The following is a 27,794-nucleotide window of genomic DNA, read 5'->3' on the forward strand; positions in this document are numbered from 1 at the left end:
ATTCTTAATGTGAGTAATGTAGAAAAACTTAAAAATAAATAAATAATTATTTAATTACTAAAGCAAAAGACTGAGGAAATCCATATCAGGGGATAATAAAATAGCATTGATCAGTACCTATTAACATATACACTGCCCCATTCACTAACATGGATCTTATTTGTTCTTGCAGGCCTCTATTACTAGAACTGAATGTGGCAGGAAACAGCTGTGTGCAGCTCAGCCCTCTGGCTGTGACCCTCAAACGGGACATGTTTCTTCCTTGGTGCCCAAGCGCTTGGAGGTCAAAATTTTATGTTTGACCTTGCAGGAGAATCAGACGGCTACATTGCTGCCACCCTGTCACGTAACACACAGGTATGTCAAATTTGATCATTTCAGCACAAATGAAAATGCAGTGAAGTTTAACAATGAGACAGTCTAGTATTTTGTTAGTCGTCATCTTTATAGAGAGGTAACATTTACAATGTCTGGTTTTTCACCACAGGGAGTCAATGACACAACCTACATCTGTGCAAATAACAATGGTGTAGTCAATTCTTCAGTGCTCTTCTGAACAACGGCAAGCTGACTCGCACACCGGTGAGTTCTACTAGAAGTTAAACTTTTTGTTATTTGATTGGCATCTTTTAAAAAAGAAATGTTTACAACATTTGTCCTATTTGGTTTACATTAAGGACTAAACAATAAATTTCCCCAATTTTCTTTTCTTGTGTCATTAGTTTGATAAATGATCATTCTGCCTATCTGCCTTATTCTACCTAAAGATCTTGTGTTGCCTTCACCTGTATTTAACTGTAACAATAAAATACTGATTATCCTAATTACAACCAAACACTGTAAATTCTGTGAGTGCGTTCTGTGGTTGTAATTAAAGTACATACATAGATGCAGGTCTGCCTTCTGAGTCTTCTACTCAAGATCAGGCAAATGTTAATTAAACTATGACCATGAACATCAGTTAGAATAATGCGAATGAAAACTCTTTTGTTGTGATCTGTTTTCTTCTGCAGCTTAAAGTCAACAATGTGAGGGGCAAAGTCAGTGGAAAGAACATCCAGTGTCAGTTTGCTGCCACAGTACCAGACTCTACTAGCACCACAACTAGAGCAGACACAAGCACTACAAGTTTCTCAATGTCAGTCTCCACTGGAACTTACAATGCCAGTAAGCTAACACATCAACATCACATCAATTGCCCTTTCAACAGACCACTCACACCCAACATTACAGACACTATCACAGACGATATATCAATAGTGTGGCGAGCTCAGACAAGGAGGAGACAGAGGTATTGTTTGGTCTTGCTTCCCGCGAGCTAGCCAGGGAGCACAGCCATTTATTTAAATCTGCGCAGGAGCACTGCCGCTAGCAAACTGCTCCGCGCCGCAACCACAACAACACAACACAAAATGGCGCTCTCTCACCGGGAAACACACAGTTGCAGAGAGAGCGTCACCCGTAACCATGGCAACAGAACATTAATGTCGGTAACAAAACCCCGAACAGCTCTGGCCCACTACAATATGTTGTCATGCACTTTAAACACATCAGTGATCTTTTTGTCTATGGTTGTTCTTTCAGGTTCTGATGGTCTGGGAAGCCCTACTGCCAAGATAACAACTGGTGTGGTAGACCTGGCAAATGTTAATGCCACTATCAATAATCAGATTAATTCCAACACCACAGCACCACCCAACACAACTGCAGCTCCAACAACACCTGCCCCACTGGTGCCTGACACTATGTGACAATTCTTAATGTGAGTAATGTAGAAAAACTTAAAAATAAATAAAATAATTATTTAATTACTAAAGCAAAAGACTGAGGAAATCCATATCAGGGGATATAAATAGCATTGATCAGTACCTATTAACATATACACTGCCCCATTCACTAACATGGATCTATTTGTTCTTGCAGGCCTCTATTACTAGAACTGAATGTGGCAGAAACAGCTGTGTGCAGCTCAGCCCTCTGGCTGTGACCCCTCAAACGGGACATGTTTCTTCCTTGGTGCCCAAGCGCTTGGAGGTCAAAATTTTATGTTTGACCTTGCAGGAGAATCAGACGGCTACATTGCTGCACCCTGTCACGTAACACACAGGTATGTCAAATTTGATCATTTCAGCACAAATGAAAATGCAGTGAAGTTTAACAATGAGACAGTCTAGTATTTGTTAGTCGTCATCTTTATAGAGAGGTAACATTTACAATGTCTGGTTTTCACCACAGGGAGTCAATGACACAACCTACATCTGTGCAAATAACAATGTGTAGTCAAATTTTCAGTGCTCTTCTGAACAACGGCAAGCTGACTCGCACACCGGTGAGTTCTACTAGAAGTTAAACTTTTGTTATTTGATTGGCATCTTTTAAAAAAGAAATGTTTACAACATTTGTCCTATTTGGTTACATTAAGGACTAAACAATAAATTTCCCCAATTTTCTTTTCTTTGTCATTAGTTTGATAAATGATCATTCTGCCTATCTGCCTTATTCTACCTAAAGATCTTGTGTTGCCTTCACCTGTATTTAACTGTAACAATAAAATACTGATTATTCCTAATACAACCAAACACTGTAAATTCTGTGAGTGCGTTCTGTGGTTGTAATTAAAGTACATACATAGATGCAGGTCTGCCTTCTGAGTCTCTACTCAATATCAAGGCAAATGTTAATTAACTATGACCATGAACATCAGTTAGAATAATGCGAATGAAAACTCTTTTTGTTGTGATCTGTTTCTTCTGCAGCTTAAAGTCAACAATGTGAGGGCAAAGTCAGTGGAAAGAACATCCAGTGTCAGTTTGCTGCCACAGTACCAGACTCTACTAGCACCACAACTAGAGCAGACACAAGCACTACAAGTTTCTCAATGTCAGTCTCCACTGGAACTTACAATGCCAGTAAGCTAACACATCACATCACATCAATTGCCCTTTCAACAGACCACTCACACCCAACATTACAGACACTATCACAGACGATATATCAATAGTGTGGCGAGCTCAGACAAGGAGGAGACAGAGGTATTGTTTGGTCTTGCTTCCCGCGAGCTAGCCAGGGAGCACAGCCATTTATTTAAATCTGCGCAGGAGCACTGCCGCTAGCAAACTGCTCCGCGCCGCAACCACAACAACAACAACACAAAATGGCGCTCTCTCACCGGAAACACACAGTTGCAGAGAGAGCGTCACCCGTAACCATGGCAACAGAACATTAATGTCGGTAACAAAACCCCGAACAGCTCTGGCCCACTACAATATGTTGTCATGCACTTTAAACACAACAGTGATCTTTTTGTCTATGGTTTTCTTTCAGGTTCTGATGGTCTGGGAAGCCCTACTGCCAAGATAACAACTGGTGTGGTAGACCTGGCAAATGTTAATGCCACTATCAATAATCAGATTAATTCCAACACCACAGCACCACCCAACACAACTGCAGCTCCAACAACACCTGCCCACTGGTGCCTGACACTAATGTGACAATTCTTAATGTGAGTAATGTAGAAAAACTTAAAAATAAATAAAATAATTATTTAATTACTAAAGCAAAAGACTGAGGAAATCCATATCAGGGGATAATAAAATAGCATTGATCAGTACCTATTAACATATACACTGCCCCATTCACTAACATGGATCTTATTGTTCTTGCAGGCCTCTATTACTAGAACTGAATGTGGCAGGAAACAGCTGTGTGCAGCTCAGCCTCTGGCTGTGACCCCTCAAACGGACATGTTTCTTCCTTGGTGCCCAAGCGCTTGGAGGTCAAAATTTTATGTTTGACCTTGCAGGAGAATCAGACGGCTACATTGCTGCCACGCTGTCACGTAACACACAGGTATGTCAAATTTGATCATTTCAGCACAAATGAAAATGCAGTGAAGTTTAACAATGAGACAGTCTAGTATTTTGTTAGTCGTCATCTTTATAGAGAGGTAACATTTACAATGTCTGGTTTTCACCACAGGGAGTCAATGACACAACCTACATCTGTGCAAATAACAATGGTGTAGTCAAATTCTTCAGTGCTCTTCTGAACAACGGCAAGCTGACTCGCACACCGGTGAGTTCTACTAGAAGTTAAACTTTTTGTTATTTGATTGGCATCTTTTAAAAAAGAAATGTTTACAACATTTGTCCTATTTGGTTTACATTAAGGACTAAACAATAAATTTCCCCAATTTTCTTTTCTTTGTGTCATTAGTTTGATAAATGATCATTCTGCCTATCTGCCTTATTCTACCTAAAGATCTTGTGTTGCCTTCACCTGTATTTAACTGTAACAATAAAATACTGATTATCCTAATTACAACCAAACACTGTAAATTCTGTGAGTGCGTTCTGTGGTTGTAATTAAAGTACATACATAGATGCAGGTCTGCCTTCTGAGTCTTCTACTCAATATCAAGGCAAATGTTAATTAAACTATGACCATGAACATCAGTTAGAATAATGCGAATGAAAACTCTTTTTGTTGTGATCTGTTTTCTTCTGCAGCTTAAAGTCAACAATGTGAGGGGCAAGTCAGTGGAAAGAACATCCAGTGTCAGTTTGCTGCCACAGTACCAGACTCTACTAGCACCACAACTAGAGCAGACACAAGCACTACAAGTTTCTCAATGTCAGTCTCCACTGGAACTTACAATGCCAGTAAGCTAACACATCAACATCACATCAATTGCCCTTCAACAGACCACTCACACCCAACATTACAGACACTATCACAGACGATATATCAATAGTGTGGCGAGCTCAGACAAGGAGGAGACAGAGGTATTGTTTGGTCTTGCTTCCCGCAGCTAGCAGGAGCACAGCCATTTATTTAAATCTGCGCAGAGCACTGCCGCTAGCAAACTGCTCCGCGCCGCAACCACAACAACAACAACACAAAATGGCGCTCTCTTACCCGGAACACACAGTTGCAGAGAGAGCGTCACCCGTAACCATGGCAACAGAACATAAATGTCAATAACAAAACCCGAACAGCCCTGGCCCGCTACATAGCCCCCACCTAAGGGTCAGTCGTCCCGACAACCCCATTTCCCAACACAAAGTCCTGCAAATGTCCATGTGTCTTCATTCGGCGCGCAGGCCGATCTCGACCAGTAGGGGAAGAGTCACTTGGATGAGAACCTGGGGTGCCGCCAGCATCCCCTGCCCCAGCGGCTGCTGGAGTGGGCGGGCGGTACGGTGAGAGCCTCTCCTGGTACAACACCGCCACGCGCCTGGCCCGGCATGCGGATCCGGTACACCACTTCTGTTAGCCGCCCCACGACTTCCGCCGGCCCTTGCCAGTGACCGCACAGCCTGGGGGACACCCCTCTCTTGCGAACCGGGCAGTACACCCAAACCTTGTCGCCAGGCACGAAAGCTCCCCCTCGGCACCTGGTGTCGCAGGCTCTTTTCTGTCGTACTCCGGCGCTGAACTGGGCCTGGCGGGTGTAGTCATGAACCACTCGCGGCCGCTCCCTCAGCCTCCTGTAGCAGTCCCTGGCCACCAACACGCGCCGGTACCCTGCCTCGGGGACGGGGAAAGGCCCTAGGACGTCTCCTCCCACTCTCTCCATCGGGGCCCCCACCCAATGCGGCTGCAGGGGAGCAGTGGGGCGTTGAGTAGGGCCTTCTGTGCCGTACAGGTGTCACAGCAGTGCACATGAAGTTCCACATCCCGTCGACAACCAGGCCAGTAGAACTGCCCCTGAGACGGTGGAGAGTTTTAGCATTCCCATAGTGGCTGGCCCCACCGAGCCGTGGACAAGCTCGAGCACCTGCGACCGCAGCGACCGAGGCACCAACAGCTGCGGGAGATCCTTGCCTGTTCGGGGGCCCGCCATCTCCGGTACAGGAGGCCGTCGTGGGTCTCCAGATTGTTGTACTGGGAGTAGTAGGCCTTCACTTCGGGCCTCTGTCCTGACACCCCTGTCCAGCCTGAGCGTCGTGCTGCCTCCAGCCAGGCCCCCACCTGAACCAACGTCGCATCAGCCTGCTGCTCCTCCTTCAGCTGCTGCATGGTCAACGAGAGTCATCCCCCTCCGTCGGCTTTGGCCCGAGCAGTAGCCACGCCCCATGCCTCCTGGGCCCGCTCTCCCTGCCGTTTCAAGAGGGGCAGCTGGCGTGGGCGCAGACAGATGGGTTGAGCAGAGCCGGTGTCGATGGCATGCTGAACCAGCTGCGTCTGCCTGCAGTCTCCGGTTCCCTGCTTTTGACCACACTGGAGAGCCAGAGTCTCTGTACCAAGAGTGATAGCCAGCTTCGCGGTGTAAACGCAGGCCCCCAGCGGGTCACCAGATCAAGGCCGATGATGCACTGGTCTTGGATGTCAGCAAGCCAGAAGTCGTGCACCAGCTCCAGATCCTTCACTCGGATCTGCAACGGTTTCTTACCCCGCATGTCAGTTCTCTCCCCCGTCACTGTCATCAGCTGGGTGTCGGTGGGTGACCAACCCATCACAAGCGGCCCGGATGTTCCAGGATACACACCAGGTCGTATTAGGGAAATGGTGGACCCCGTGTCCACCAGGGCCTGGCAGGGCTGGTCCTCAACACAGCAGCTCAGGTAGAGTCCCTTCAGGTGCCCGACTAGGCCCGCCACCGTGCATCGTTCTTGGAGGGGGGCAGGAAGCTGGAGCGGTGGTCCCCTCGCTGTACCGCTCCCCCTCTCATCCCCCTGAGGCCACATAGTTCTGGCCTTTTGGGCGGGTGCCAAGCAGTCGCGCGCCACGTGGCCAGGCTCATCGCACCGGTAGCAGCAGTCGGTCGGTCGACGGGGACGCCTCCAGGGCACCGAGGGCTGCGGCTGGCATGTCCCCGCGACCTCCCTCTCACTGTCGCAGTCTGCGGCTCTGATTTGAGGGTAGTATGGGGGGCGCAACTGCTGGTCAGATCGCGATGTAAGCACAAGCTCGGCCCTTTCAGCCTCAAGGAGCGCCTCACGGAGAGTCTGAGGCATGGCCAGGCGGACGTGTTGGCGTAGTCGCTCTGGGAAAAGTCCTCGCAGGAAGCATGCAGGCTAAGCTCCTCACGGGGTGCTGCTGGGAACTCTGGATAGCCATGACGAGCATACAGCAACACATCCGCTGCAAAGGTGCCCAGGCTCTCCCCGGCCTACGACTCCGGTTGGTCAGCTGCTCCCTGCTCTGATCAGTGGAGTGCCGCTGCCCAAATCGCCTCTCGAGTGCTATGGTGAGGGTCTGGAGCTCATGCTGCTCTGACGGGGCTAGGTCAAGGAGTACCTGCAGTGCATCTCCTTCCAATGCTAGCGCTAAGTTGGTAGCAGCCTCTTCATCGCTCCAGCCATTATGCCTCGCGGCTAGCCGTACTTGTGAGAGGTAGGGCTCTAGCGGGGTTAGCCCGTTGTATTCGGTACCTTAGCTGCCGTTGCAGGCATCACTGCTCGCTGTCGGGGGCCCGGCATGTCGGTCGACAGAGGCAGCCCATGAAGCATTGTCCTAGTGTCGGTCGCCACGGGCCGCTGCCGCGGTGCGCTCGCGCCATCGGACCCATCGGGGGACTTACATGGCCGCTCGCTTGCTCCAGCCTCTGAGTCTCTCTCTCCATTCCGGCGACGGTGAGCTATCCCACTTCTGACACCAATGTGGCGAGCTCAGACAAGGAGGAGACAGAGGTATTGTTTGGTCTTGCTTCCCGCGAGCTAGCCAGGGAGCACAGCCATTTATTTAAATCTGCGCAGGAGCACTGCCGCTAGCAAACTGCTCCGCGCTGCAACCACAACAACAACAACACAAAATGGCGCTCTCTCACCCGGAAACACACAGTTGCAGAGAGAGCGTCACCCGTAACCATGGCAACAGAACATAAATGTCAATAACAAAACCCCGAACAGCCCTGGCCCACTACAATATGTTGTCATGCACTTTAAACACATCAGTGATCTTTTTGTCTATGGTTGTTCTTTCAGGTTCTGATGGTCTGGGAAGCCCTACTGCCAAGATAACAACTGGTGTGGTAGACCTGGCAAATGTTAATGCCACTATCAATAATCAGATTAATTCCAACACCACAGCACCACCCAACACAACTGCAGCTCCAACAACACCTGCCCCACTGGTGCCTGACACTAATGTGACAATTCTTAATGTGAGTAATGTAGAAAAACTTAAAAATAAATAAAATAATTATTTAATTACTAAAGCAAAGACTGAGGAAATCCATATCAGGGGATAATAAAATAGCATTGATCAGTACCTATTAACATATACACTGCCCCATTCACTAACATGGATCTTATTTGTTCTTGCAGGCCTCTATTACTAGAACTGAATGTGGCAGGAAACAGCTGTGTGCAGCTCAGCCCTCTGGCTGTGACCCCTCAAACGGGACATGTTTCTTCCTTGGTGCCCAAGCGCTTGGAGGTCAAAATTTTATGTTTGACCTTGCAGGAGAATCAGACGGCTACATTGCTGCCACCCTGTCACGTAACACACAGGTATGTCAAATTTGATCATTTCAGCACAAATGAAAATGCAGTGAAGTTTAACAATGAGACAGTCTAGTATTTGTTAGTCGTCATCTTTATAGAGAGGTAACATTTACAATGTCTGGTTTTTCACCACAGGGAGTCAATGACACAACCTACATCTGTGCAAATAACAATGGTGTAGTCAAATTCTTCAGTGCTCTTCTGAACAACGGCAAGCTGACTCGCACACCGGTGAGTTCTACTAGAAGTTAAACTTTTTGTTATTTGATTGGCATCTTTTAAAAAAGAAATGTTTACAACATTTGTCCTATTTGGTTTACATTAAGGACTAAACAATAAATTTCCCCAATTTTCTTTTCTTTGTGTCATTAGTTTGATAAATGATCATTCTGCCTATCTGCCTTATTCTACCTAAAGATCTTGTGTTGCCTTCACCTGTATTTAACTGTAACAATAAAATACTGATTATCCTAATTACAACCAAACACTGTAAATTCTGTGAGTGCGTTCTGTGGTTGTAATTAAAGTACATACATAGATGCAGGTCTGCCTTCTGAGTCTTCTACTCAATATCAAGGCAAATGTTAATTAAACTATGACCATGAACATCAGTTAGAATAATGCGAATGAAAACTCTTTTTGTTGTGATCTGTTTTCTTCTGCAGCTTAAAGTCAACAATGTGAGGGGCAAAGTCAGTGGAAAGAACATCCAGTGTCAGTTTGCTGCCACAGTACCAGACTCTACTAGCACCACAACTAGAGCAGACACAAGCACTACAAGTTTCTCAATGTCAGTCTCCACTGGAACTTACAATGCCAGTAAGCTAACACATCAACATCACATCAATTGCCCTTTCAACAGACCACTCACACCCAACATTACAGACACTATCACAGACGATATATCAATAGTGTGGCGAGCTCAGACAAGGAGGAGACAGAGGTATTGTTTGGTCTTGCTTCCCGCGAGCTAGCCAGGGAGCACAGCCATTTATTTAAATCTGCGCAGGAGCACTGCCGCTAGCAAACTGCTCCGCGCCGCAACCACAACAACAACAACACAAAATGGCGCTCTCTCACCGGGAAACACACAGTTGCAGAGAGAGCGTCACCCGTAACCATGGCAACAGAACATTAATGTCGGTAACAAAACCCGAACAGCTCTGGCCCACTACAATATGTTGTCATGCACTTTAAACACAACAGTGATCTTTTTGTCTATGGTTGTTCTTTCAGGTTCTGATGGTCTGGGAAGCCCTACTGCCAAGATAACAACTGGTGTGGTAGACCTGGCAAATGTTAATGCCACTATCAATAATCAGATTAATTCCAACACCACAGCACCACCCAACACAACTGCAGCTCCAACAACACCTGCCCCACTGGTGCCTGACACTAATGTGACAATTCTTAATGTGAGTAATGTAGAAAAACTTAAAAATAAATAAAATAATTATTTAATTACTAAAGCAAAAGACTGAGGAAATCCATATCAGGGGATAATAAAATAGCATTGATCAGTACCTATTAACATATACACTGCCCCATTCACTAACATGGATCTTATTTGTTCTTGCAGGCCTCTATTACTAGAACTGAATGTGGCAGGAAACAGCTGTGTGCAGCTCAGCCCTCTGGCTGTGACCCCTCAAACGGGACATGTTTCTTCCTTGGTGCCCAAGCGCTTGGAGGTCAAAATTTTATGTTTGACCTTGCAGGAGAATCAGACGGCTACATTGCTGCCACCCTGTCACGTAACACACAGGTATGTCAAATTTGATCATTTCAGCACAAATGAAAATGCAGTGAAGTTTAACAATGAGACAGTCTAGTATTTTGTTAGTCGTCATCTTTATAGAGAGGTAACATTTACAATGTCTGGTTTTCACCACAGGGAGTCAATGACACAACCTACATCTGTGCAAATAACAATGGTGTAGTCAAATTCTTCAGTGCTCTTCTGAACAACGGCAAGCTGACTCGCACACCGGTGAGTTCTACTAGAAGTTAAACTTTTTGTTATTTGATTGGCATCTTTTAAAAAAGAAATGTTTACAACATTTGTCCTATTTGGTTTACATTAAGGACTAAACAATAAATTTCCCCAATTTTCTTTTCTTTGTGTCATTAGTTTGATAAATGATCATTCTGCCTATCTGCCTTATTCTACCTAAAGATCTTGTGTTGCCTTCACCTGTATTTAACTGTAACAATAAAATACTGATTATCCTAATTACAACCAAACACTGTAAATTCTGTGAGTGCGTTCTGTGGTTGTAATTAAAGTACATACATAGATGCAGGTCTGCCTTCTGAGTCTTCTACTCAATATCAAGGCAATGTTAATTAAACTATGACCATGAACATCAGTTAGAATAATGCGAATGAAAACTCTTTTTGTTGTGATCTGTTTTCTTCTGCAGCTTAAAGTCAACAATGTGAGGGGCAAAGTCAGTGGAAAGAACATCCAGTGTCAGTTTGCTGCCACAGTACCAGACTCTACTAGCACCACAACTAGAGCAGACACAAGCACTACAAGTTTCTCAATGTCAGTCTCCACTGGAACTTACAATGCCAGTAAGCTAACACATCAACATCACATCAATTGCCCTTTCAACAGACCACTCACACCCAACATTACAGACACTATCACAGACGATATATCAATAGTGTGGCGAGCTCAGACAAGGAGGAGACAGAGGTATTGTTTGGTCTTGCTTCCCGCGAGCTAGCCAGGGAGCACAGCCATTTATTTAAATCTGCGCAGGAGCACTGCGCTAGCAAACTGCTCCGCGCCGCAACCACAACAACAACAACACAAAATGGCGCTCTCTCACCGGGAAACACACAGTTGCAGAGAGAGCGTCACCCGTAACCATGGCAACAGAACATTAATGTCGGTAACAAAACCCCGAACAGCTCTGGCCCACTACAATATGTTGTCATGCACTTTAAACACATCAGTGATCTTTTTGTCTATGGTTGTTCTTTCAGGTTCTGATGGTCTGGGAAGCCCTACTGCCAAGATAACAACTGGTGTGGTAGACCTGGCAAATGTTAATGCCACTATCAATAATCAGATTAATTCCAACACCACAGCACCACCCAACACAACTGCAGCTCCAACAACACCTGCCCCACTGGTGCCTGACACTAATGTGACAATTCTTAATGTGAGTAATGTAGAAAAACTTAAAAATAAATAAAATAATTATTTAATTACTAAAGCAAAAGACTGAGGAAATCCATATCAGGGGATAATAAAATAGCATTGATCAGTACCTATTAACATATACACTGCCCCATTCACTAACATGGATCTTATTTGTTCTTGCAGGCCTCTATTACTAGAACTGAATGTGGCAGGAAACAGCTGTGTGCAGCTCAGCCCTCTGGCTGTGACCCCTCAAACGGGACATGTTTCTTCCTTGGTGCCCAACCGCAGGGAGGTCAAAATTTTATGTTTGACCTTGCAGGAGAATCAGACGGCTACATTGCTGCCACCCTGTCACGTAACACACAGGTATGTCAAATTTGATCATTTCAGCACAAATGAAAATGCAGTGAAGTTTAACAATGAGACAGTCTAGTATTTTGTTAGTCGTCATCTTTATAGAGAGGTAACATTTACAATGTCTGGTTTTTCACCACAGGGAGTCAATGACACAACCTACATCTGTGCAAATAACAATGGTGTAGTCAAATTCTTCAGTGCTCTTCTGAACAACGGCAAGCTGACTCGCACACCGGTGAGTTCTACTAGAAGTTAAACTTTTGTTATTTGATTGGCATCTTTTAAAAAAGAAATGTTTACAACATTTGTCCTATTTGGTTTACATTAAGGACTAAACAATAAATTTCCCCAATTTTCTTTTCTTTGTGTCATTAGTTTGATAAATGATCATTCTGCCTATCTGCCTTATTCTACCTAAAGATCTTGTGTTGCCTTCACCTGTATTTAACTGTAACAATAAAATACTGATTATCCTAATTACAACCAAACACTGTAAATTCTGTGAGTGCGTTCTGTGGTTGTAATTAAAGTACATACATAGATGCAGGTCTGCCTTCTGAGTCTTCTACTCAATATCAAGGCAAATGTTAATTAAACTATGACCATGAACATCAGTTAGAATAATGCGAATGAAAACTCTTTTTGTTGTGATCTGTTTTCTTCTGCAGCTTAAAGTCAACAATGTGAGGGGCAAAGTCAGTGGAAAGAACATCCAGTGTCAGTTTGCTGCCACAGTACCAGACTCTACTAGCACCACAACTAGAGCAGACACAAGCACTACAAGTTTCTCAATGTCAGTCTCCACTGGAACTTACAATGCCAGTAAGCTAACACATCAACATCACATCAATTGCCCTTTCAACAGACCACTCACACCCAACATTACAGACACTATCACAGACGATATATCAATAGTGTGGCGAGCTCAGACAAGGAGGAGACAGAGGTATTGTTTGGTCTTGCTTCCCGCGAGCTAGCCAGGGAGCACAGCCATTTATTTAAATCTGCGCAGGAGCACTGCCGCTAGCAAACTGCTCCGCGCCGCAACCACAACAACAACAACACAAAATGGCGCTCTCTCACCGGGAAACACACAGTTGCAGAGAGAGCGTCACCCGTAACCATGGCAACAGAACATTAATGTCGGTAACAAAACCCCGAACAGCTCTGGCCCACTACAATATGTTGTCATGCACTTTAAACACAACAGTGATCTTTTTGTCTATGGTTGTTCTTTCAGGTTCTGATGGTCTGGGAAGCCCTACTGCCAAGATAACAACTGGTGTGGTAGACCTGGCAAATGTTAATGCCACTATCAATAATCAGATTAATTCCAACACCACAGCACCACCCAACACAACTGCAGCTCCAACAACACCTGCCCCACTGGTGCCTGACACTAATGTGACAATTCTTAATGTGAGTAATGTAGAAAAACTTAAAAATAAATAAAATAATTATTTAATTACTAAAGCAAAAGACTGAGGAAATCCATATCAGGGGATAATAAAATAGCATTGATCAGTACCTATTAACATATACACTGCCCCATTCACTAACATGGATCTTATTTGTTCTTGCAGGCCTCTATTACTAGAACTGAATGTGGCAGGAAACAGCTGTGTGCAGCTCAGCCCTCTGGCTGTGACCCCTCAAACGGGACATGTTTCTTCCTTGGTGCCCAAGCGCTTGGAGGTCAAAATTTTATGTTTGACCTTGCAGGAGAATCAGACGGCTACATTGCTGCCACGCTGTCACGTAACACACAGGTATGTCAAATTTGATCATTTCAGCACAAATGAAAATGCAGTGAAGTTTAACAATGAGACAGTCTAGTATTTTGTTAGTCGTCATCTTTATAGAGAGGTAACATTTACAATGTCTGGTTTTTCACCACAGGGAGTCAATGACACAACCTACATCTGTGCAAATAACAATGGTGTAGTCAAATTCTTCAGTGCTCTTCTGAACAACGGCAAGCTGACTCGCACACCGGTGAGTTCTACTAGAAGTTAAACTTTTTGTTATTTGATTGGCATCTTTTAAAAAAGAAATGTTTACAACATTTGTCCTATTTGGTTTACATTAAGGACTAAACAATAAATTTCCCCAATTTTCTTTTCTTTGTGTCATTAGTTTGATAAATGATCATTCTGCCTATCTGCCTTATTCTACCTAAAGATCTTGTGTTGCCTTCACCTGTATTTAACTGTAACAATAAAATACTGATTATCCTAATTACAACCAAACACTGTAAATTCTGTGAGTGCGTTCTGTGGTTGTAATTAAAGTACATACATAGATGCAGGTCTGCCTTCTGAGTCTTCTACTCAATATCAAGGCAAATGTTAATTAAACTATGACCATGAACATCAGTTAGAATAATGCGAATGAAAACTCTTTTTGTTGTGATCTGTTTTCTTCTGCAGCTTAAAGTCAACAATGTGAGGGGCAAAGTCAGTGGAAAGAACATCCAGTGTCAGTTTGCTGCCACAGTACCAGACTCTACTAGCACCACAACTAGAGCAGACACAAGCACTACAAGTTTCTCAATGTCAGTCTCCACTGGAACTTACAATGCCAGTAAGCTAACACATCAACATCACATCAATTGCCCTTTCAACAGACCACTCACACCCAACATTACAGACACTATCACAGACGATATATCAATAGTGTGGCGAGCTCAGACAAGGAGGAGACAGAGGTATTGTTTGGTCTTGCTTCCCGCGAGCTAGCCAGGGAGCACAGCCATTTATTTAAATCTGCGCAGGAGCACTGCCGCTAGCAAACTGCTCCGCGCCGCAACCACAACAACAACAACACAAAATGGCGCTCTCTTACCCGGAAACACACAGTTGCAGAGAGAGCGTCACCCGTAACCATGGCAACAGAACATAAATGTCAATAACAAAACCCCGAACAGCCCTGGCCCGCTACATAGCCCCCACCTAAGGGGTCAGTCGTCCCCGACAACCCCATTTCCCAACACAAAGTCCTGCAAATGTCCATGTGTCTTCATTCGGCGCGCAGGCCGATCTCGACCAGTAGGGGAAGAGTCACTTGGATGAGAACCTGGGGTGCCGCCAGCATCCCCTGCCCCAGCGGCTGCTGGAGTGGGCGGGCGGTACGGTGAGAGCCTCTCCTGGTACAACACCGCCACGCGCCCTGGGCCCGGCATGCGGATCCGGTACACCACTTCTGTTAGCCGCCCCACGACTTCCGCCGGCCCTTGCCAGTGACCGCACAGCCTGGGGGACACCCCTCTCTTGCGAACCGGGCAGTACACCCAAACCTTGTCGCCAGGCACGAAAGCTCCCCCTCGGCACCTGGTGTCGCAGGCTCTTTTCTGTCGTACTCCGGCGCTGAACTGGGCCTGGCGGGTGTAGTCATGAACCACTCGCGGCCGCTCCCTCAGCCTCCTGTAGCAGTCCCTGGCCACCAACACGCGCCGGTACCCTGCCTCGGGGACGGGGAAAGGCCCTAGGACGTCTCCTCCCACTCTCTCCATCGGGGCCCCCACCCAATGCGGCTGCAGGGGAGCAGTGGGGCGTTGAGTAGGGCCCTTCTGTGCCGTACAGGTGTCACAGCAGTGCACATGAAGTTCCACATCCCGTCGACAACCAGGCCAGTAGAACTGCCCCCTGAGACGGTGGAGAGTTTTAGCATTCCCATAGTGGCTGGCCCCCACCGAGCCGTGGACAAGCTCGAGCACCTGCGACCGCAGCGACCGAGGCACCAACAGCTGCGGGAGATCCTTGCCCTGTTCGGGGGCCCGCCATCTCCGGTACAGGAGGCCGTCGTGGGTCTCCAGATTGTTGTACTGGGAGTAGTAGGCCTTCACTTCGGGCCTCTGTCCTGACACCCCTGTCCAGCCTGAGCGTCGTGCTGCCTCCAGCCAGGCCCCCACCTGAACCAACGTCGCATCAGCCTGCTGCTCCTCCTTCAGCTGCTGCATGGTCAACGAGAGTCATCCCCCTCCGTCGGCTTTGGCCCGAGCAGTAGCCACGCCCCATGCCTCCTGGGCCCGCTCTCCCTGCCGTTTCAAGAGGGGCAGCTGGCGTGGGCGCAGACAGATGGGTTGAGCAGAGCCGGTGTCGATGGCATGCTGAACCAGCTGCGTCTGCCTGCAGTCTCCGGTTCCCTGCTTTTGACCACACTGGAGAGCCAGAGTCTCTGTACCAAGAGTGATAGCCAGCTTCGCGGTGTAAACGCAGGCCCCCAGCGGGTCACCAGATCAAGGCCGATGATGCACTGGTCTTGGATGTCAGCAAGCCAGAAGTCGTGCACCAGCTCCAGATCCTTCACTCGGATCTGCAACGGTTTCTTACCCCGCATGTCAGTTCTCTCCCCCGTCACTGTCATCAGCTGGGTGTCGGTGGGTGACCAACCCATCACAAGCGGCCCGGATGTTCCAGGATACACACCAGGTCGTATTAGGGAAATGGTGGACCCCGTGTCCACCAGGGCCTGGCAGGGCTGGTCCTCAACACAGCAGCTCAGGTAGAGTCCCTTCAGGTGCCCGACTAGGCCCGCCACCGTGCATCGTTCTTGGAGGGGGGCAGGAAGCTGGAGCGGTGGTCCCCTCGCTGTACCGCTCCCCCTCTCATCCCCTGAGGCCACATAGTTCTGGCCTTTTGGGCGGGTGCCAAGCAGTCGCGCGCCACGTGGCCAGGCTCATCGCACCGGTAGCAGCAGTCGGTCGGTCGACGGGGACGCCTCCAGGGCACCGAGGGCTGCGGCTGGCATGTCCCCGCGACCTCCCTCTCACTGTCGCAGTCTGCGGCTCTGATTTGAGGGTAGTATGGGGGGCGCAACTGCTGGTCAGATCGCGATGTAAGCACAAGCTCGGCCCTTTCAGCCTCAAGGAGCGCCTCACGGAGAGTCTGAGGCATGGCCAGGCGGACGTGTTGGCGTAGTCGCTCTGGGAAAAGTCCTCGCAGGAAAGCATGCAGGCTAAGCTCCTCACGGGGTGCTGCTGGGAACTCTGGATAGCCATGACGAGCATACAGCAACACATCCGCTGCAAAGGTGCCCAGGCTCTCCCCCGGCCTACGACTCCGGTTGGTCAGCTGCTCCCTGCTCTGATCAGTGGAGTGCCGCTGCCCAAATCGCCTCTCGAGTGCTATGGTGAGGGTCTGGAGCTCATGCTGCTCTGACGGGGCTAGGTCAAGGAGTACCTGCAGTGCATCTCCTTCCAATGCTAGCGCTAAGTTGGTAGCAGCCTCTTCATCGCTCCAGCCATTATGCCTCGCGGCTAGCCGTACTTGTGAGAGGTAGGGCTCTAGCGGGGTTAGCCCGTTGTATTTCGGTACCTTAGCTGCCGTTGCAGGCATCACTGCTCGCTGTCGGGGGCCCGGCATGTCGGTCGACAGAGGCAGCCCATGAAGCATTGTCCTAGTGTCGGTCGCCACGGGCCGCTGCCGCGGTGCGCTCGCGCCATCGGGACCCATCGGGGGACTTACATGGCCGCTCGCTTGCTCCAGCCTCTGAGTCTCTCTCTCCATTCCGGCGACGGTGAGCTATCCCACTTCTGACACCAATGTGGCGAGCTCAGACAAGGAGGAGACAGAGGTATTGTTTGGTCTTGCTTCCCGCGAGCTAGCCAGGGAGCACAGCCATTTATTTAAATCTGCGCAGGAGCACTGCCGCTAGCAAACTGCTCCGCGCTGCAACCACAACAACAACAACACAAAATGGCGCTCTCTCACCCGGAAACACACAGTTGCAGAGAGAGCGTCACCCGTAACCATGGCAACAGAACATAAATGTCAATAACAAAACCCCGAACAGCCCTGGCCCACTACAATATGTTGTCATGCACTTTAAACACATCAGTGATCTTTTTGTCTATGGTTGTTCTTTCAGGTTCTGATGGTCTGGGAAGCCCTACTGCCAAGATAACAACTGGTGTGGTAGACCTGGCAAATGTTAATGCCACTATCAATAATCAGATTAATTCCAACACCACAGCACCACCCAACACAACTGCAGCTCCAACAACACCTGCCCCACTGGTGCCTGACACTAATGTGACAATTCTTAATGTGAGTAATGTAGAAAAACTTAAAAATAAATAAAATAATTATTTAATTACTAAAGCAAAAGACTGAGGAAATCCATATCAGGGGATAATAAAATAGCATTGATCAGTACCTATTAACATATACACTGCCCCATTCACTAACATGGATCTTATTTGTTCTTGCAGGCCTCTATTACTAGAACTGAATGTGGCAGGAAACAGCTGTGTGCAGCTCAGCCCTCTGGCTGTGACCCCTCAAACGGGACATGTTTCTTCCTTGGTGCCCAAGCGCTTGGAGGTCAAAATTTTATGTTTGACCTTGCAGGAGAATCAGACGGCTACATTGCTGCCACCCTGTCACGTAACACACAGGTATGTCAAATTTGATCATTTCAGCACAAATGAAAATGCAGTGAAGTTTAACAATGAGACAGTCTAGTATTTTGTTAGTCGTCATCTTTATAGAGAGGTAACATTTACAATGTCTGGTTTTTCACCACAGGGAGTCAATGACACAACCTACATCTGTGCAAATAACAATGGTGTAGTCAAATTCTTCAGTGCTCTTCTGAACAACGGCAAGCTGACTCGCACACCGGTGAGTTCTACTAGAAGTTAAACTTTTTGTTATTTGATTGGCATCTTTTAAAAAAGAAATGTTTACAACATTTGTCCTATTTGGTTTACATTAAGGACTAAACAATAAATTTCCCCAATTTTCTTTTCTTTGTGTCATTAGTTTGATAAATGATCATTCTGCCTATCTGCCTTATTCTACCTAAAGATCTTGTGTTGCCTTCACCTGTATTTAACTGTAACAATAAAATACTGATTATCCTAATTACAACCAAACACTGTAAATTCTGTGAGTGCGTTCTGTGGTTGTAATTAAAGTACATACATAGATGCAGGTCTGCCTTCTGAGTCTTCTACTCAATATCAAGGCAAATGTTAATTAAACTATGACCATGAACATCAGTTAGAATAATGCGAATGAAAACTCTTTTTGTTGTGATCTGTTTTCTTCTGCAGCTTAAAGTCAACAATGTGAGGGGCAAAGTCAGTGGAAAGAACATCCAGTGTCAGTTTGCTGCCACAGTACCAGACTCTACTAGCACCACAACTAGAGCAGACACAAGCACTACAAGTTTCTCAATGTCAGTCTCCACTGGAACTTACAATGCCAGTAAGCTAACACATCAACATCACATCAATTGCCCTTTCAACAGACCACTCACACCCAACATTACAGACACTATCACAGACGATATATCAATATGTTGTCAGGCACTTTAAACACATCAGTGATCTTTTTGTCTATGGTTGTTCTTTCAGGTTCTGATGGTCTGGGAAGCCCTACTGCCAAGATAACAACTGGTGTGGTAGACCTGGCAAATGTTAATGCCACTATCAATAATCAGATTAATTCCAACACCACCACAGCACCACCCAACACGACTGCAGCACCACCCAACACGACTGCAGCTCCAACAACACCTGCCCCACTGGTGCCTGACACTAATGTGACAATTCTTAATGTGAGTAATGTAGAAAAAAATAAAAATAAATAAAATAAAATAATTATTTAATTACTAAAGCAAAAAACTGAGGAAATCCATATCAGGGGATAATAAAATAGCATTGATCAGTACCTATTAACATATACACTGCCCCATTCACTAACATGGATCTTATTTGTTCTTGCAGGCCTCTATTACTAGAACTGAATGTGGCAGGAAACAGCTGTGTGCAGCTCAGCCCTCTGGCTGTGACCCCTCAAACGGGACATGTTTCTTCCTTGGTGCCCAAGCGCTTGGAGGTCAAAATTTTATGTTTGACCTTGCAGGAGAATCAGACGGCTACATTGCTGCCACGCTGTCACGTAACACACAGGTATGTCAAATTTGATCATTTCAGCACAAATGAAAATGCAGTGAAGTTTAACAATGAGACAGTCTAGTATTTTGTTAGTCGTCATCTTTATAGAGAGGTAACATTTACAATGTCTGGTTTTTCACCACAGGGAGTCAATGACACAACCTACATCTGTGCAAATAACAATGGTGTGGTCAAATTCTTCAGTGCTCTTCTGAACAACGGCAAGCTGACTCGCACAACGGTGAGTTCTACTAGAAGTTAAACTTTTTGTTATTTGATTGGCCTCTTTAAAAGAAATATTTACAACATTAACATTATTCCTATTTGGTTTACACAAAGGAATAAACAATAAACTTCCCAAATATTCTGTTTTTACTATCATTAGTTTAAAAAATGATCATTCTGCCTATCTGCCTAATGATCTTGTGTTGCCTTAACCTGTGTTTAACTCTAACAATGAAACACTTATTATCCTAATTACAACCAAACACTGTAAATTCTGAGAGTGCGTTCTGTGGTTATATTTAAGTTTAAGTACTTACACCTTCTGAGTCTTCTGCTGAATATCAAGGCAAATGTTAATTAAACTATGACCATGAACATCAGTTAGAATAATGTGAATGAAAACTCTTTTTGTTGTGATCTGTTTTCTTCTGCAGCTTAAAGTCAACACTGTGAGGGGCAAAGTCAGTGGAAACAAAATCCAGTGTCAGTTTGCTGCCACAGTACCAGACTCTACTAGCACCACAACTAGAGCAGACACAAGCACTACAAGTTTCTCAATGTCAGTCTCCACTGGAACTTACAATGCCAGTAAGCTAACACATCAACATCACATCAATTGCCCTTTCAAGAGACCACTGACACCCAACATTACAGACACTATCACAGACGATATATCAATATGTTGTCATGAACTTTAAACACATCAGTGATCTTTTTGTCTATGGTTGTTCTTTCAGGTTCTGATGATCTGGGAAGCCCTACTGCCAAGATAACAACTGGTGTGGTAGACCTGGCAAATGTTAATGCCACCACCGACAACCAGATTAATTCCACCACCACCACAGCACCATCCAACACCACGACTGCAGCACCATCCAACACAACCACGGCACCATCCAACACCACCACAGCACCATCCAACACGACTGCAGCTCCAACAACACCTGCCCCACTAGTGCCTGACAGTACTGTGACAACTCTTAATGTGAGTAATGTAGAGAAAAATTAAAATAAATAAAACTCATTTACAAAAATTAATAAAATAACTAGTTAATTACTGAAGCAGAAGATTGAAGAAATCAGTATCAGGGGACAATAAAATAGCATTGATCAGTAGCTATTAACATATACACTGCCCCACTTTCTAACATGAATCTTATTTATGCTTGCAGACCTCTATTACTAAAGATAATTGTAGCAAGACACAGCTGTGTGTTTCTCAGCCCTCTGGCTGCGACCCCTCCAGTGGGACATGTTTCTTCCTTGGTGCTCAACAGCTGGGAGGTCAAAATTTTAGGTTTTCACTCGCAGGACAATCAGACGGCTACGTTGCTCTCACCCTGTCACGTAACACTACACCGGTATGTCAAATTTTATCATTTCAGCACAAATGAAAATGCAGTGAAGTTTAACAATGAGACAGTCTAGTATTTTTCAGTCATCGTCTTTATGGAGAGGTAACATTTACAATTTCTGGTTGTTCACCACAGGGAACCAATGACACAACCTACATCTGTGCAAATAACAACAATGTAGTCAAATACATAAGTGCTCTTCTGAACAACGGCAAGCTGAATCCCACAACGGTGAGTTCCACTAGCACACTTTTGAAAAACACTTTAGCAATACTTTTTTGTTTTAGGGTTGGAGTGTTTGACAAATGCTCATTCTGCCTATTAGTGCTGGGCGATATGGAAAAAATATTTATCACGATATGAATTAATTTATATCACGATAATGATATATATCACGATATACCACCTGACCTGTGGTCATCTGGAAAGTATGCAGTCTGTAAACAGCGAGTGGAGAGGGTGCAGTCTTTGTTTTGAGTTACCGTAAAGCATGTCGCAAATCCGGGTGCACGTAAAGCAGCACCATGTCGCAAAACCACAAGACAGAGTTTCTTTGCGAAAAATAGAATTTTTCTATACTTTTAACTTTATGCAAGAGAAAATAGAGCCAGAGCTTTTCTTTACATTTTACATGCTGTAGTGCCATTTGTGGGAGCATTTCAAGTTGCTATACATCAATACAACCGTTATAGCCCAAATTTTAATAATATCTATGCATTAACTCTATAGTAACTACATAAATTGCAAAAAAGTGCAATAAACTACAAAAAAATTGAAAAACGTTATTGTTTTTTTTTTACATACATTTCTAGTTAGAGAAATTTAAGAAGCTTATCCCTCAAAACTGTAAATTTTTCCAACCACGAGAAATTTATTTTGAGTGTCTTCATAGTTTTATTTTTGAGATACACTAATTTTTATATACTACAGGAAAAATGAAAATAAATATTATAATGCAAATTTGCAAAAAAACAGCATATGCATCAAAATAAACTATTTCCAACAGTGTAATTTGACTTCTAAGCATCCCAGAAACGATACAGAAAAGCATAAAGTCAAACATGACTTTTAAAAACACCAACATAGGCTTTGAAGGTAAAAAACTACATTTTGCGCGAAAATGACATCACTTCCGGTTTCGGACAGGTAATGGCAGATATGCAATAGTTCGCGCTGACTTATATTCCAACGTAGGAAGTGTTATGAACAGCTGATCGGATCGGCAAAGCGTGTTTCTGGAATATTATGTTTTTGTTGCTGGAAGTGCTTTTTATGCAATTTTTGCAAAGCCATATGTGGAAGGAAACCGTGACCTAGGGCAAGCTAATGGAATAAGATGTAAGTACAACTCCTACGGTTTCATATGCAAAAAAAATTATTGTGCTACCTTACGTGGTTCCAGTTCTACAGGGATTTAAAAATAGTTAGGCAAAACGGAGTGTGCCTGCTCCGACCGGTTGTAAAGGGTTAATGATATATTTTATGTAATAATTTCCCCAGTGTTTCTGTTTGAGTACAGAAACACTGGGGAGGAGTCTGCAGAGGAAGAGGGTTCAGAAATAGACACAAGACACAATAGAAACTATTCTTATTTCTGTTAATGATAAGAGACAATAATGATTTGGGGCATCAAAAACACCCTGGCAGCCTCTCAGCCTCTGAGTTAGTTGGTTACCATTCATGTTTCAGTGAAAGCTGAGTCAGTGCTTTCACTGAAACATGAATGGTTTCAGTGAAAACCATTCATGTTTTTCACTGACTAATCCATTAGTTACAGTACAGAAACGAGCACTGCGTATTATTCACAAGGCTGGTTATCTAGATCATACTCACAAACTCTTTCTTCAGGCAAAGTTACTTAAATTCCAGGATCTGGTTAATTACAATACAACCATAATCTTATACAAAGCTTTTAATAAACTTCTACCTGCAAATTTACAAACTATATTTGAAATTCGAGAAAGAGGTTATAATGTGAGAGGCTTCGGAAAATTCAAATTACCCAGAATTCGAACAACCCGTAAAGGTTTTTGTGTGTCTGTATGTGGTGTGAAAATCTGGAACAGTCTGAGTTTACAACTGAAACAATGCAAAAATATTCATAGATTTAAATTCCTCTACAAGCAGTTGGTCTGGTCACAGTATACTCAATGATGGTGTTAGTGTGCTCTGTAATGTCTTTTCTCTTACCATTGCTGGTATATATTCAAAAAAAAAAAAAAAAAAAAAGTGTGCGTGTATGTATGTACATATATGTCCATGTGTGTGTAGATATATATGTATGTATGTATATGTATGATGCTTTGCAACGATGGGCGTACCTGTGGGAAGCTTATTGTTTTTGTTGATGAGTGAGTATAGGGGTGGGATTTAATAAGTTTTCTTCGTCCCACTCCTTTTCAGGTAATTTTTGTTTGGTTTTTTTTGTTTTGTGCACTTTATGTTCAACATATGTATTTTGTTGTGCCTGAAATGAACAAATAAATGAATGAAATGAATGAAAGGGTTAGAAACGATAGAAACGATAGAAGACAAATGGCACGATAGACACTTTTCTATCGTCCACACGATATATATCGTCATATTGCCCAGCACTACTGCCTATCACTCCTTATGTGCTTGTGTTGCCTTCACTTGCATTGAAGTTTAAAAATGAAGAAATTATTATCCTAATCACAACTAAGGTCTTCTCTTTGTGATCTGTTTTCTTCTGCAGCTTAAAGTCAACAATGTGAAGGGCAAAGTCAGTGGAAAGAACATCCAGTGTCAATTTGATGCCACAGTACCAGACTCTACTAGCACCACAACTAGAGCAGATACAAGCACTACAAATTTCGCAATGGTAGTCTCCAATGGAACTTACAATGCCGGTAAGCTAACACAACATCACATCAATTGCACATTGTTGATTTACTGATGTTTACACAGACTGTCACTGACACTAATATGTTGTTATGCACTTTAAACTAGAGATGGCACGATACCACTTTTTTATGTCCGATTTGGATATCGGCCGATACCGATATGAATCCGATGTAGTGTGTTTTTTAATCAATAAAAGTGTTTTTTTTTTTAAATATCTTGCTGCATTTTGTATAAGTTCAAACTCAAGTTAAAAAACAAAACAAAACACTAAAGCTATTTGATAGGTTTGTAGCTTAAACCTATTCGCTGGAACGTTAAAGGCAATGTAATTACACAGCAAGCAAGACACGAAGTAGGCAAAGTTCTTTGTGTTACTCATGCATGAGGGAGGCCTGCCTGGAGCCAAGTGTCGTTCCACCCACTTGACCTCCGTCAGACTCTCAGCCAGGTTCCCCATAGCACTCCTTTTATTGAGGTTACTTGAATATGCATAGGGTCATTAACATATGATGTATACATACACACAAAGAGTACCTTGCCTGTGGTTTTGTAAGTGCGTGTGTGTGTGTGTGTGTGTGTGCGTGTTACCTCCTGCTGACCAAAGGGTCGTAAACGCAGGAAGCTTACATCAAAAGAAGCAGATCTTCCAGATAGGATGTATCTGCAATAAAACACTATAGCCCCTCACCCAGAACCTCGAGAATCTGGGGAGGGGGACTGTGAAATTCCTTTCATCCCACAGTTAAACAATATAGAAATGGATGGTAAGCATAAAAATGACAAACATTTAACAATTCACTCTGACACTATTCTGTTATACCTGTGTGCAAAAAATACACTACACCCAAAATTTTTCATAGTTCAGCAATACTGTATAAGCAATACAATATCTAATAAACTTAAACCTACTCCATCCTCCCTATTCTGGTATTTTAAAGAGTAAGCAACCTAACTAATAGGGTTGAAAACTCCCAGCAAAAAAAAAATTAAAAAATATAGGGAACCACCCCCCACCCTCCACCTCATGATGCTTAATCGACGTAATCAACTTTAATTTGATGCAGTGTGAAAAAAAATGCACAGAAATCAATTATTTTTCAAGAATAATTAAATAGATTCAACATCTTTCTTTAACAGAACTGCAGACTGCACAGATTGTACATTCCCAAAGGAAAAAGTACTACCTTACTAGGGTATATTAGACTTAACAGTTACTATATACAGTAATGGACTTCTATACATTTTACATCTGATTAAAATTCTGGGTGTAAGATTCAGATAATTATTTATTAAAAGCTAGACATTTTAAATGAGAATAAGAAAGAAAAGTATGTCTTTGTACCCCCCCTTTTCCCTGTTCATGCCCTATCGGCCCCCCTGGCTAAAGTTTGCTAGATCCGCCCCTGCACAGTTACCAGAGTCAGCTACGTAGAAAAGGATCCTGGTGTAGAAAGTAATATTAAATAAATTCTAACAACAGCTTATCACGCTTAAACGTATTGCTGTTGTTTATCCGCTGGTCTCCTCTTTCTAGTGCAAAGTGGGCCAAAAACAAACAAGAGACACGGGACTTGCGGCAGAAAAGCCGATCAGCTGATCGTTGATCAGTTTCATGTTTGAAGTAATAACAGGAGAGGCAGGGGGAGTGAATGAGAGAAGTAGATGCAACTGCGCAGCAAAGACAGAATAACTTCAGCTTTGTGTCTATTTTTTAATTCTAGCTGAAGTACGGGGCAAATTGCTTCCTTTTCACCTCAATATGGAACTCCGAAGGCCAGTTCAGCTGTGGCTCAATATATCAGTTGTTAAGCTTAACGTGGAAATACTATGCAAACATTCAGGGATGAACTTACACACTTGCTTTACTTCTCTGGGATAGTTTTCGCCGAGATGAAATGCCACGGTTAGGAAGCATGTAGCGAGGCTCCAAATGCTCCAACAGACCGCCAACAGGTCTGGCAGACAACAGCCGCTCTATCACGTGACACATACTGCTCCGATGCGCCGAGCTGGGTTACGCCAAGTAGCGCGTTTTGTGAGGTGATTTTGTGATACTTCGGATCGGATTACATTTTTTATTTCTCTCCGATATCCGATCCAGTAATTTAGGTCAGTATCTGACCGATACCGATACGTAATATCGTATCGGTCCATCTCTACTTTAAACACATCAGTGATCTTTTTTCCTCTGCTTGTTCTTTCAGCTTCCGATGATCTGGGAAGCCCTGTTTTCCAAATAAGAACTAATGTGGTAGACCTGAGTAATGTTACTGCCACCATCACCAATTTGATTAGTTCCAACTCCACCAACACCACCACCACCTCTGCGGCTAATGCAATTACAATCCAGCAATCACTGATGCAAGGTAAGAGTACCAGATAAGTTTTCTTCTTTCTTTTGGTTTAATACTTACCTGAGACTAGAACATGTGCTTCAGACATGAAACACGTAGAGTACTTAATGCTTGTTGTTCTGTTCTTCCTTCCTCACCTGTAGCTTTGCTGATCACTGTGGGCATCCTGACTCTGAGCTGGCTATAAGGAAACTGAAACCTGCCCTACATTAACAGATTAAAACTTCCCTATCCAATCATGCTACTATGTTTAAACTCACAGGTTTACTATCAACAGTATGTCCCAGACTGCTATGATTAATTTTGTGTGAAAGGGTCACATTACAAATCAGAAGGACTGGTGGAGGGCAATCACTTTCATGAAGCTTTTTTTTGACTGCTTTTACAAGCAGTTAGAGATTTTGTTGGAATCTTTTGTAGAACTCTTTAAAACGGTGTGGTAAGATGGGGCACAACTGAATTATTAAGAGTAAACGAACACATAGTTTGAATTAAGTGAACCACAATCACGGCTTTTACCAGTGTGTGTAATTTATGCACATTTTGGGTCAAGAGTCTGGTACCCTTTAAACCCACATTTTTATTGTTAAGCAAAAAGATTTGGTGAGTTTATGGTTACTTTGATTATTAAACTGATAAACTGTGTACAAACAAACTGCTGGTAAATTTATCAAGACATTTTGTCAAAGAGCTGAAGAACCAAGAGGCTTTTGTTAACCATTGTTTGCCTTTGTCTACCCTTAGAACACCAAAAGCAAAATTCATTTGCTGATGATGACAATGATGCCAGCAAATGGCAGAGGTGCATTTAAAGAAAATTATGTTCTGATAGTATATTTCTATTATATGTTGTTGATATGAATGTTGGTTGTTCAGCAGTGCCTTTACGATGATGCCTTCAGTGGCTGATGTTCACATGTGTTGCTTGCTTTTTAGCAGCTGTTCACAAATAATGCTATATTTGGTACTACTGAAGATGCTTGTGTAATGATTTTGTATTACATGTTTATAATTAAATATTTATCAATAAATTATTTTGTGTTTTCTGATGAATCTTACTAGATTTGAATTGGAACCTTTAACGTTTAGTCAATTTCAGTTATGGGTGTTCTCAAATGAAATTACTTA

The 27,794-nt window shown here is 44.1% G+C and overlaps 1 protein-coding gene and 2 long non-coding RNA genes across 3 annotated transcripts; all 3 read left to right on the forward strand.

Annotated features, from left to right (window-relative positions):
* The first annotated feature begins 237 nt into the window (after positions 1-237).
* LOC109198666 (uncharacterized) lies at positions 238-1,740 on the forward strand. Its single transcript, XR_002059348.2, has 4 exons — positions 238-357; positions 488-582; positions 1,014-1,167; positions 1,585-1,740. It is a non-coding gene; the product is annotated as an uncharacterized LOC109198666 (long non-coding RNA).
* Positions 1,741-3,716: 1,976 nt separating this feature from the next.
* On the forward strand, positions 3,717-4,534 carry LOC109198667 (uncharacterized). Its single transcript, XR_002059349.2, has 3 exons — positions 3,717-3,849; positions 3,979-4,074; positions 4,509-4,534. It is a non-coding gene; the product is annotated as an uncharacterized LOC109198667 (long non-coding RNA).
* A 1-nt stretch (position 4,535) lies between these two features.
* LOC100707479 (mucin-5AC) lies at positions 4,536-27,700 on the forward strand. The gene is made up of 31 exons (XM_019354053.2): positions 4,536-4,661; positions 7,929-8,107; positions 8,271-8,456; positions 8,586-8,681; positions 9,116-9,269; positions 9,687-9,865; positions 10,030-10,215; positions 10,345-10,440; positions 10,874-11,027; positions 11,445-11,623; positions 11,788-11,973; positions 12,104-12,199; positions 12,633-12,786; positions 13,205-13,383; positions 13,548-13,733; positions 13,864-13,959; positions 14,394-14,547; positions 17,833-18,011; positions 18,176-18,361; positions 18,492-18,587; positions 19,022-19,175; positions 19,325-19,527; positions 19,697-19,882; positions 20,013-20,108; positions 20,527-20,680; positions 20,830-21,077; positions 21,265-21,453; positions 21,583-21,678; positions 24,164-24,317; positions 26,517-26,678; positions 26,810-27,700. The coding sequence occupies exons 1-31, from the start codon at positions 4,631-4,633 to the stop codon at positions 26,851-26,853; spliced, it is 4,638 nt and encodes a 1,545-aa protein (XP_019209598.1). The 5' UTR covers positions 4,536-4,630; the 3' UTR covers positions 26,854-27,700.
* The last annotated feature ends 94 nt before the right edge of the window (positions 27,701-27,794 follow it).

This window comes from Oreochromis niloticus, linkage group LG3 (genome assembly GCF_001858045.2).
Source record: "Oreochromis niloticus isolate F11D_XX linkage group LG3, O_niloticus_UMD_NMBU, whole genome shotgun sequence".
Lineage (NCBI taxonomy): Eukaryota > Metazoa > Chordata > Actinopteri > Cichliformes > Cichlidae > Oreochromis > Oreochromis niloticus.

What these genes read in the sequence shown, in the direction of transcription:
- LOC100707479 (XM_019354053.2), top strand. Translation starts at nt 4,631, where the DNA reads ATGTCAGTCTCCACTGGAACTTACAATGCCA. An exon ending in CGCTGTCACGTAACACACAG is followed by an intron (nt 13,734 to 13,863) that starts GTATGTCAAATT and finishes TTTTCACCACAG; the next exon opens with GGAGTCAATGACACAACCTA. An exon ending in CACTGGAACTTACAATGCCA is followed by an intron (nt 14,548 to 17,832) that starts GTAAGCTAACAC and finishes TTGTTCTTTCAG; the next exon opens with GTTCTGATGGTCTGGGAAGC.